Below are 11,954 nucleotides of genomic sequence, written 5' to 3'. Positions count from 1 at the left end.
TTACAAACCTTAGCAGGTCAATAGCAGAGTTCAATATTGGCCACAATTCTAATGAAACAGCAAGAATCACATCTTTGCAGATTTGCTGGGCCATTGGGCTTAACACATTGCTCCACGTAAAAAGAAGCAAATATCTGAAACTGCAGGTAACATAAGATTGTGCTGTTCTGATTTAGGATATATCAACCAATAAAGCAACAGCACAAAGAGCAACCACTTCCACATTATCAGGCCCTCGAAGTTCAAATAGTAAGAAATATAAGCATCATTAGAACTAAGCTGCCTAAGCTTCATGGAAGGGATTGTCAAAGCTCACAAGCTAGATATGGCCCTTGGGCAAAACTGAACTAAATCCAACCTCCCATTAGATCATTGCTTGCAGCATTATCTAGGACTGAGTAGAGAGAATCTCAAACCCCAGTGACAGCCTTATTTTTCCAGGTCTCACTGAGCCAAGCTGACTGGTCAATTATCAATTGGCATATCAGATCTGCCTGACTCTGTATTACTGATAAAACAATGTATGCGCTTTTGTGTGGTGCTTTAATAAGCAATATATTTATGAAAATCGCCAACCAGTCCAATGGAAGAGCTTTCTTTTGGTACTTTCCACGTGATTTTGAATTTCTATGGGGATACTGTGCAATTGTATTTTGAACCATCCTTTGCCAATCCGCCCTTTTCATGCTTACAATGTATGCCTAACTGCACTAATTATGAATTAATGAAGCAATATGAAAGAAGATATTATAGTCCAGTCTGGCTTGGATCCGGTGTTCTCCAAATAAATGCTGTATCAGGCAGATTGGCTGGCACACTGTGCTGGCAACTTGGGATCCTTGCTTTGATTTCAATCTAGGCAGATAGAATAAAAATCTCCTGTTTCCACGCTGAAAAGATCTTCTGTGTTTTTTTTTCAGACTCAACTTACTTCCTAGTGGGTGTTGTTTCACTAAACACAAAACCAGCCCATAACTTGGCAATCTCAGGCAGGAGAGAGAGAGAAAGAGAGAGAGAGAAATAACACTTGCATTTATTTAGGGCTTTTTCACGGTCCCAAGACCGACCAAAACGCTATGCAGCCAATGAAGTACTTCTTAAGTGTTGCCATTGCTGTAATGTCGGAGACCAAATGTGTACGAAGTGGAAAGGTCACAGTGGCGTGGCATGGGTGTTCTTGCGAGGCTGGGTTTAAGATCTATCCCTGGGCCAGTTTAGGAAGAAACTGGGCGCCCAAAATAGAAAAATGTGCAACATTGCCAATGCGCCGACATCTTCACCTCGACAAGCATATTTATCATTCGCTTCATTAAAATAAAATTCCTCATTAGAAAATGTGAACATTAATTTTGCAAGGCAAAGAAAGAATTAAAAGTATGCAAATACTGCCACCTGTATTTATAAAACATGCTTGGGGCACATATATCATACATCTAATATAAATCTTTATGTGAATCTCCGCTCAGGAGCTTTGTTTAATAAAAAAGGAAAACCCACGTACACAAAAACAGACTTACTCCAAGATCAAGTTTTTTGATTTGACATTCCCAAGCATCCAATTCCCCCCTCATTGGACATCAAAACATATCTAGCTACCTAATGTTATAGGTTTCGGTGCAACATTGGTTACCAAAATTGCGGATCTTTTGAGCGGAACACGCAATAGTATTCTAATTAAACGCTAGGTTGTAAGGTTTCCAGATGTCTCAGTTCAATGTTGATTATTATTGAAAACACAAGCCAATACGGCAGTTTTCAATAAACAAAAATTGCCTACGTGTGCGGGTTTTATTTTTGGTAGGGGCTTGGCTGTTTATAATCTGTTTTTTTTAAAGAAAAGGATATGGGGTATTATAAATATTTCTAATTCATAAAATACATTGGCCGGAAAAATACACTTTTACCAAATACACTACGGAAGCGGCATCATCGGTAGTAGGGGAAATTCCCATGGTGGAAATAAGTTGGTGATACTTGAATTTCGTTCCTAACGATTGCATTAAAGATTACATACAGTAACAATTGCACACAGAAACATTGCACGTAGTAACAACTGCATGTAGAAACATTGCATCTAGAAACAGTGCTACAGTAGCAATCGCATGCAGAAACACTGTATGCAGCGACAATTGCATACAATAACAGATGCATACAGTAACAATTGCATTCGCCCATTTAATTTCATTGTTCACCCAATGAAATTTTCTAGCAATTTGATTAAAATAAACCTTCGAACATTATTGGAATAGACATTCCGGTAATCTACACTTCTGCAAATCACAGAAACGGCAAGCAGAATGTAGCATTTTCTTCCAAAGAGGCTGATAAATTCAGCAGCAATTTATAAAGTCACCATTTTAGGTAAATGGAGATTAAGCTTGCGGTTTCTAACACGTTTCACGTTTAGTACCTGTGGAAGTACGACAGATTTGAGACTTTTATTTCTTTATTGTTCAGGTTAATCTTGTCCCAGTTATATCGACACATCTCCTTTGTCCGTACTTCCCCTGCTGTTCACGCGGCTCCAGTCAAACTGTTAATAAATATAGAGCAATGTTATTTAGCAGAACCGAAAAATAGTCCATTTTAGAGGAAGCGGTTCAACAAAAAACTTATTTCACTATATCCAATTGATCAGCACCCAACAGATTTCCATCAGAAGTTAAATATTCTCGCTACATTAAAAGGGTCGCTGAAAATGAATTATATAAATATAAACAACCATCTTTCAGTATTTGGCTCGGTTGATTATGCACCACGTGTTGCTGACTAGTTATAGGCAATATAATCAATGTGTTTTTATTGCGACCGGGATTATTTGAATAGGTGTGTAAATTGCCAATAAACATTGTGAAAGCGGGAGTGCTGAAACTTTCCCGAGTTTCACTCATTCCACCGCAGGCTCCCACTTATTCAAATACGAGTTTATGTATTTTCACAATGTAATAAATAGCTTTTATGCGACACGGCGTTGACATAGCTGGAATACACACTCAGTCAGACCACAGTTAGAATTGACTAATCTGCAGTTTAGGGTGTTTGTTTTGTGATTCAAACAAATATTGGTCAAATTGTAAGCCAAGATTGAGAAACAAGAATGAGTCTCACTTAGGTGTTAGAGATTTGCGAATATGCTGGTGTGCGTTGTAAAAGGCGTTGTAAAAAATTATTACAGAAATTGCGTAATATTCCATTTAGTGCAGCACCTGCAATCCCAATCAAGAACAATTTGTCTAAAATGAACCCATATTTAAGAGAATAAATAGGATACTCGCACGGAGAAAGGACAGCAAAATCTGGACGGCCCACCCTGTCACAGCGCGCTGTAAACAGCTTCATATTTCTTCCGCCGCAATAGAAATCATGTCCAGCTTTATTTCTGATTTCGCAGGCGCGTTAAATGGATTTAACTGTTAAATTCGCAAAGTCTCCGAGTTATTGCTACGGTTGGTGTCAAAAGAGAAACTTATTTTGTTCGTTATTATGACCCAGGCAACAGGTGCTCCCTACATAACTCAGATGAGAAGGCGGTTTAATTGCATATCTGACTTTCATTTCTTTGTCACTCTCTTACTGAGTGAGGTGTCCCCTTCTACCCCTGCATTGATTTGTCTAACTTGAGTTTTTAATTTTGTAACAACCAAAAAAACATGGTTTACGAGTGTCCCGGAATCAGCATGACGTTTGGAAATTGCCCGATAAGAACATTTGGTTCCAATGGGGACAGATGATTAAAATATGCAAACTTAGCTCTAATTCTATTGAGTCTACACCAAATCCCGCGTTGTAACAGAAAGCGCTGAATATAGATCATAGAGGAATATGGAACAAAAAGACCGCAGACATTAGAGGTTTACATTTTGTGAATAATTTATAGCTGTTTGTAAAGGCTGATTGTTGAGTTTCAATGAGTCGGTGGAGCTTATAAACCTCGCATGTACATTTGAAATTGTCCCAAAAGCATTTCGAACCAAGGACAAAATAGCGACAGTTTCTTTGGAATAGCTCCGACTCTGTATTTGTGGGGGGAAAATGCCTGCTATTATTCCACAAATCGTGGTAGGTATCACATGTGCCAAGCACTGGCTACTTCCGGGTGTTAGGTAAAGGGCGATGCTGAGAACGGCCCTTCTATTACCTAGAAATTAAATCTCCGCTCCGTTATATTGTGCAAATATCTAGTGTTAAATACAAAAACTTCAATCCCCCTTAAAAAAACAAGCACAACTCGAAAAGCACATCCGAAATAAAGCATAATCATGTACAGTTCGGATACATTGAGCAGTTAACTTAAAATAAGCCATGTTTATTGCAGTTTAACCCTTGATTAATGATGTCAATTTTTAGCAATATTAGATTTTTGAGGATAGAGCAGTAATACTGTCAGTTTTTAATAGTTGTTGAAAGGCTCGTCTGTCAACATTTACATGCAGTAATTCGAAAGCTGCTGAAACACCAAACAACCCGCTGCAAATTCGCAACTATGGTGAGGGTGACGTCACATAGCAGTGAGTCAAACAGAAACAGGGTCTTTCAGTCATAATGTGATTGCTTATTAAACTCACATTGAACACCGATTTTCGATATAGATATCCATAAAACATGTATATAATATTGACAATGGTGTACCTAATGTGTATGTCAAATATACAGGAACATACGTTGTCTTTGAATCTATTATACTTCATTTCAATAGTCGCCACCCTTTTATAAAGATGTGTAAAACTCTCCGGTTTGCAATGAATGTCCCCCTCTCCCCCCCCCCCCCCCCCAATCTTTATTTAAAACAAGTGATGGAGCCGGCAGATTTTTAAAAAAAATTATCTGGTTATATTCACCAATCTTCGTTAACGACAACCGTTGCAGTTGCCACTTTGTACTGAAGATTAGTTAGTAATTTCCATCATGTAGGAGTGGGGCTTGATGACTGGTAATGGCCAAAAATAAGGTGGTCACATGTTTCCTAAATTAATATAGTACAATGGGGAAAAACAGTGAATGAACAAACACTATTTACGCGTTTTTGTTTACGTCTAAAGCACGCTCAGATGTGCCCCGTTTTAAAGATGGCTATTTAAATATGTTTTGTACATCTGTGCAGACAGTCCCAGTCATATGTGGCCTTGGCAAATCATCAGCAGTCCATATTAAACGTGTTTTTGGTAGGAATGAGAAACCACAGCTGTTAACATTTCAGGGTCACATATATTTTCACTCTCATGACATGCAAGATATAACAAACGACAAAATACAGATCAAGTTAGTAGCAAGGGCTTTCATTTGACTCTATTGAACTTTAAATACACGCACCGTCTTTTCATTAAACCATTAGTCTATTAATTACGGACGTTAATCAATAATTTACAATAAAATACAGTTTCAGATTTTGCCTCTTTCAAATTATTATACTATGATAAAAGCTATACATCAGAACATCTGGAGTTCGGTGGCACAGATTCAGAACAATATACACTTTTCATACAAGACCACACACTGAACAATCTCCATTCATGACACACCTAACAGAGCTAGAACAGGAAACATGAACATCAAAATACTTATTTTGTTCCTTCAGAGAGAGCCAGACTCCTGAAAAAAAGGTCCCTTTTTTTGTTGGCTGACTTACCTAAGCTGCAATTCAAAAATATCCAAAGTTCTGCTGTAACCACAAGTCAGAGAGAAAAAAAAATCAACATTCTTAAGAAAAGTTGCGTGCGTTACATATGAACTCGCACATGTGATATAGTTACCAGAGTACGGTGATCTCGTTAGCATTTAAATGTCTGTGGCATGGACCATTTGAAAATTGATGTTAGAACCGCCAAATTCGCCACAACCGAACATGTCAGTGGATAGGTTGATTCTGCCTTTTACAAATTAATCTAAACTTGACAGGTGGATCGTTGGGAATTGACTATATAATATGTATACAGATGTATGCATGTGCTACAAGAATGTTAATTTTCAATATTTTTAAATTCAGCTTATATGGGTCAACAATTAAAATGCTGTTTCCTGAAGACATTTGTCAGTCCATTATTTTTTTGTCCATCGTTTCTCTTTTGCCATTCCTAGAATAGGGCTCGAAAGCGGAAGAGCTCAAGTATCGAGCAGATAGTTCCTGCAAATTCCCCGTCAATGATCCGGTTACAGTTAAGGGCGAGGCGAGCCTGGTGGTTACCGTCCCGAGCAGAGACGGTACCGGCATACTGAAAACGTTGTGTCCCGGGTGGCTGGTGGTCAGGGTCGGCGCTCCCGATGTCCCAGCTGTGAGCGACGAAGTGCCCAGCGTGGTGCTCAGGCCAACCACCGGGGCACGCAGGGCCGATCCCAGGGTGCTGGAGGCGCAGGGCAGAAGGCCGGATAAGCCGGGCGGGGACAGCAGCCGTCCCTGCTCGAGGAGCCGTAACACGCTGCATGTTGCCGCCGTCTCGGAAGCCGTCGACCGAACGTCGGAATCTTTTCCCTGGTCCTTTTTCTGCTTCGTACGTCGGTTTTGAAACCAGACTTTCACCTGTTTTCATAACACACAGTGCATCACATAAATACACACCAGTGAGGTAACCTTTAACCCACTCCAGCGTTCATTCCCCAAAACAGACTTAAGGCCAATAAATAACCGTGTGTCTGTCACCGGCCTGAATGATGGCCATCCCAGCAAATGTCTAATTGAATTAATGATGGAGGTATAAACCTAAAGGCAAACAGAGAATGCTGACACAAAAATATAGCATTTAGTTTACTTCTAATATATCACACACAAATTAGGGTGATTATCTGGTATATGTACACCGAGGCCAACAACTTACTCCCTTTGTTGTTCAATGCATATCAACATTTTGGGAATATTAGTTGTATTTTGATCGTTCTGTAAGGTTGTAAAACTGGGTCGGGTCTGTTATTTAGCGGTATTCGGTAAATATGGATACATGTTCGCCACGGAACTCCAGTTATCATGATATTGATACTGAACACAATTGGACTAGCTGTGCCGTCTCCTCAAAACATACTTGAACAAAGTCTCCTGTGTGTGTCAGTAATAAAAATGCAAAATCAAAGTTTCTCAATCTACCAGTTTCAAATTAGATTCTAAACAAGCCGAATTCGAAAAAATCTGTTGTTTTCTCTCGTTCCTTACGGAAATAACGTTGTTCGCCTAGTCCTTTGCACCGATGGACCTTAAAACACTTGGGCAACTTGACCTCTCACCCAGTACCTCTTGTTACTTAGGATCCAACTCATGCAAATCTTCAGGAAAACTGAACTGAATCTTGTTAACTGTTCTGTGAGAAAATTGCGAATGTAAAAGTTCATGTTTAGATAAACTGTTTCCCATGTTGCAAATGTGCCGACAACTACCTAAATGTTCTCCCATATTTTAACAGTGTGTTGGTTAACAGGGGCCTCCACGTTTAAAGACTCAAAATTATTTTTTTTAAATGAAATTAGCCTAGGATATTCAGGTCGTTATTTAATAATAACCAAAATCAGTCTGTGTCCAAATTAATTGTAGTTATCCCTCCCCGGAGCTGCAGATTCGGGCAGTATTATTAGCACATCAGTATTTAAAAATGAATTGTTTAGATGGGATGCTTTAATCCAGGGTGTCCATACCTAACCTCCAGGAAAATGTTAATCTCAACCCATAATGCAACAATAAATAACTGCAATACCACACAAATCATAAGTTTACAAATGCCTACCTGAGTCTCTGATAAGTTGAGCTGTCGAGCCAATTCGGTCCTCTCCCGTCCCACGACGTACTGACAGCGTTGGAACTCCATTTCTAAGCGGTACAGCTGCTCGGCCGTGAAAGAGGTTCGGGTGCGTTTGGGCCGATCGAGGTCCAGGCCCTTGGGCAGAATTATTTCTCTGATTGATCCCTTGGCATCTGCAATGATGGAAATGCGGTTGTCCGTTATTTCTCAGACCGAAGCAACAACTGCACGCATTTATACAACTCCTTTGGAGTAAATAAAGCCTCCCAAAGCAATCCATATAAATGACACCACATTCCCAAAATAGCCCAGGACTGCAGATCATGCAGTTAGCATCGATTTCGGCGGTCGAAGACAACAAGCTGCGCATTCATCACATTCCAAACATCATATGGCGGCATAATATGTGTTTCCTAACGCGCGTTGTGTGTTGCTGTGTTAAACCGGGCTAGGACTGCCAGTCTACATTGATTGCAAATTGAAATAAGATTAAATTACATTTCTGTTCCCCTTCAGTTCTGTAGAACCCCTGTAAGAAGGGCTCGAAACGTTAACTCTCGTTTCTCTCTCCACAGATGCTGCCGGACCTGCTGAGTTTGCCCACCATTTCCTGTTCTGATATTAAATGTAGCTGCATTTGGTGTGATGTACATTCAAAAAGCACCAACAACAAAAAAAGCCAACAGATAGACATGGCAGCGATTTCTCAAGCAATCGGATGGTCAACCAGATTGTAAATTATTTGCAGACTTGATCACTGCACATCTTTGGTAGCATTACATCATTGCACAATGCTTCCTGCAGTTAATTTGATTGCCAAGTTGCACTCAATGTAAAATGCACAGATAATGCGAATTGCCCTATTTTAGTACGAAATTATTGTTAAACTGGAAGTCACAGTCCGCAGTTTTATAAATACGTTGCGATTTAGCAATTGATCTTTGGTTTATAATCACGATGCACAATTAATTAACTGTCCCTTGAAACAAGCAAAGGGCACGTTTCACCAAAACAGAACTCTCAGAACAGTAACATAGTAATGGAAATATATTTTCATCTGCAGATGAAGGTAGAATTCCCACAAACTTTGGTTTGCATAAATTTAAAAAAGCAAAGTAGAACTTGCAGTGAAGTCACAAGGAAAATTAGATTGCAATGAGCAAAGATGTACCCTTTCTGGAGCTCAATGCATCATCTGAAACTAACACAACTAGAGAAAAAAAAACCGATGTGTTTCTGCTCGGTTCTTGGAGTGTTGTGTCTGTAATTCAACCTGACGCGCGTCTGGGGCCAATCGGTCATAGAAGGATTAACATTTGTTTCTGCCAGGCACTGATTTACAGTTCCACTACATTTCCTCAATATTAGAACGAAAGTCAACCACTCATCATTGCTGAACGTCGCTGAAATATTTCTATATATATAGCATTTAAAAATATATTTTAAAGTAAAATATATAATAAACTTGTATTATATATTTTAATACATATTTGTATGTTCCCTTTCGCTTGGCAGTGCCTTGCTGATTTTAAACATGGCGCGATTGTTTCGTTAGTAACTATGCTTGTCCCAAAAGCGACAAAAACGTGTTATCCACGTTATTGACAACATAAATAACCGCACAACCTCCAGTCATGACAGTAACTAAAATACAATGGATTCATACACCGATAAAGGTTAAAAATGAACAAGAACTCAGGATCAAAAAGGCACGGCTTCCAGAGTGTAACAATAACTACAACCCTTCCTTATTACAGGAGGTAGGGTAAAATTGTACCTTCACAATGTTTTTTTTAAACGAGGAAAGACTTGAATGGACATTCCCGCTCAACTTTCTACTAATGAAGGTAAACGAACGAGTTTGCAAACAATGCAAATCATTCAACGTGCTTATGTATGTACACATGCATTGTGATTTATACAATCTATGGACAGAGTCTGCTTTGACAATAGGAAATTATATGGCACAAATATACCTTAAGCCGCAGAGGTAAAAATGAAGAGGACCCACAATTTATTTTGATCAGCGCCATGCAACCGGGCGTTTAGAACGGCCTCCAAGTCTCGTTAACTCGTTACACTTTTGTAAATGAATGTCACTTAATGATCTTGTGTTTCCAACTGTAATGAAGAGTGCGCGAAATATATTTTCATTAAGATTATTTACACCCCACTACAGGTTGTCAGGATCCAATCGATTCTAACCTAAAATTGCCTTGCCAGTCGTGGAGAGATTGCTAACTTTATTGGCGATGGCCTTTAGTGTAAATGTTCCCACTTTTCTTTCCCCCCATAAAGCGACTTCCAGTCGTTGTTACATGAAATGACAAATGATAACGTGTTGATTTAAAACGTCATTCCAGCCAGCTCAGTAAAATTAGTCCCTGTTTGGGTTGCCAATTGTTAGCCTTGTTCGGTAGCGGAAATCACATTTAATCGCTCTCCCACGAATTCTCTAAATTTCCCACACTTGCCAAAGTCAACTCACTTGCATTTGGCTCAGCTAGTTCACCACAATCGGTGTTAATGATTCCACAAAATTCAAGTATTTAAAATCGACGCGAGTTGCACACTAAAGTAAACGCAGGCAGCGTATGAAAGAGAGCTGGATGGGGCCAGAAATACATTTGGAAAATACATTTTCAGATCCCAGGACACAAACAAAGAATGAAAAAATAAATAAAAGAATTACAGAAAAAGAAACAAACGGCCCTTTTGTTTTATATGGGCAATTCGATACACTTTTCTCGGTTACAATCGCTGGCAATGCTGACCTTGTATTTGCAAAAATACAGAAATGTAACCATAAAACAAGGAAACGCACGGAGCAAATTACCCCCAGTAAAAATAAACTAATCCGTTCTCCCGGAGAGCGTTACATTAACCGGCAGATCATGCTAGGGACACAGAACAACATGGTGTAAAACGTAAAATAGCGTTTTGCATCGTACATAGGAAGCTCAAGCTGGGAAAAACCAGTGGGACAAGTCCGTTTAAAACTGAACAACGGGGAGAGAGAGAATATAAAACCGCGCTCACCTCTTACAAGAATTCGTCTACAATAGTCCGGGTCACTAGTACTAGATTTTGTTTTATTGCAGTCATCGGAGACTGCAGAAGCTGAGAAAGTCTCCTGCTGCTCCTGCATCAAAGAATTCCGAAGGTTTCCGTGAGAATCCCTTGAATTGGAGCCGGTGTCTTTCCCTTCTCGGAGTCCATTCTTTAAACCTCTGCTCGATTCAGCTTCCATTATCGGTTCCCGATTGCATCTGACTTCCATTTGAGGACTGTTAATGAAACGTAGTGCAAAAAAGAAGGGAAATGGCAAGGCACAATATTTGTTTTTTTTTGGAGGGGGGAGGGGTTGGGGGGGGGAGTTATTGCACAAAATATTGTCCCAGCTGCTATTTTTCTCTGGAAATAAAAAGTTCGCTCTCTCGACGAGGTTTGTTTCCGACTGTTGGGAGCGAAATGCTGCTTTCACCGATGGCCGTCCTTTTCTGGTTGTCCAGTTGGAAATGGCAAATGATCAACGCTCTGCTACATAGTGCTTTAAGCTGCAGCCTTCCAGATTTACTGTTGTGAGAGATCTACAAATACCAGACACCACAGTACGTACACTTGCCGTTTCAATTGATTATGGGTAATTTTACGGCCCGGAATTTACGTTACCCCATGAATACACAGACTTGTTTGGATAATATATCAGGTCTTAATAGATGGTCTCTGCGCTCGCCTTCAATCAAGGAGCTAAATACGGTAAACTGATTGGTCTCAAATGCGGGGGAAAAAATACACTTGTCAGTGAGTTAAGAGTTTCAGGAAAGTTCTGAGCAGTTTGATGGTGTGATATTAGCACCGCAAGCCGCCATCGCTAAAGCCCGAACTCCTTTGAGCTTGGGTTGTCCCTAGCACTGAACGTTCAGAGCAGAGAGACTGAGTCACCTTTAGGAACAGCCCAGATCGAGGGAGAGAGAGAGAGAGGGGGGAGAGGGAGAGAAAGGTCTATTCAGAATATATCCACAGGAAACAGCTAGTCCGGAAAATCCTAACTAAAGATTCTCTAAATGAAAAGTTTCACCTCAGTTATTTCATTGTCAGCGCAACAATATATTTGGTACGTCGAATGGAGAATAATCCAATAAGACCATTGATTACCCAACAATGAATCAATTCAAGTGAATGGATGGCTGCTCGGAGCACGCTCCAGTCCTTCTTGTCACCTCGCGGGGCAGA

At 39.9% G+C, this 11,954-nt stretch overlaps 1 protein-coding gene across 1 annotated transcript; it reads right to left on the bottom strand.

Moving 5' to 3' along the window:
* Positions 1-6,028: 6,028 nt before the first annotated feature.
* Positions 6,029-10,998, bottom strand: vax1 (ventral anterior homeobox 1). Its single transcript, XM_078224353.1, has 3 exons — positions 10,758-10,998; positions 7,704-7,891; positions 6,029-6,514 (listed from the first exon to the last, which is right to left on the bottom strand). The coding sequence occupies exons 1-3, from the start codon at positions 10,996-10,998 to the stop codon at positions 6,029-6,031; spliced, it is 915 nt and encodes a 304-aa protein (XP_078080479.1).
* Between the last annotated feature and the right edge of the window lie 956 nt (positions 10,999-11,954).

Source organism: Mustelus asterias, chromosome 11 (genome assembly GCF_964213995.1).
Source record: "Mustelus asterias chromosome 11, sMusAst1.hap1.1, whole genome shotgun sequence".
Classification (NCBI taxonomy): Eukaryota; Metazoa; Chordata; class Chondrichthyes; order Carcharhiniformes; family Triakidae; genus Mustelus; species Mustelus asterias.
This window is presented reverse-complemented; position numbering and strand designations above follow the sequence as displayed.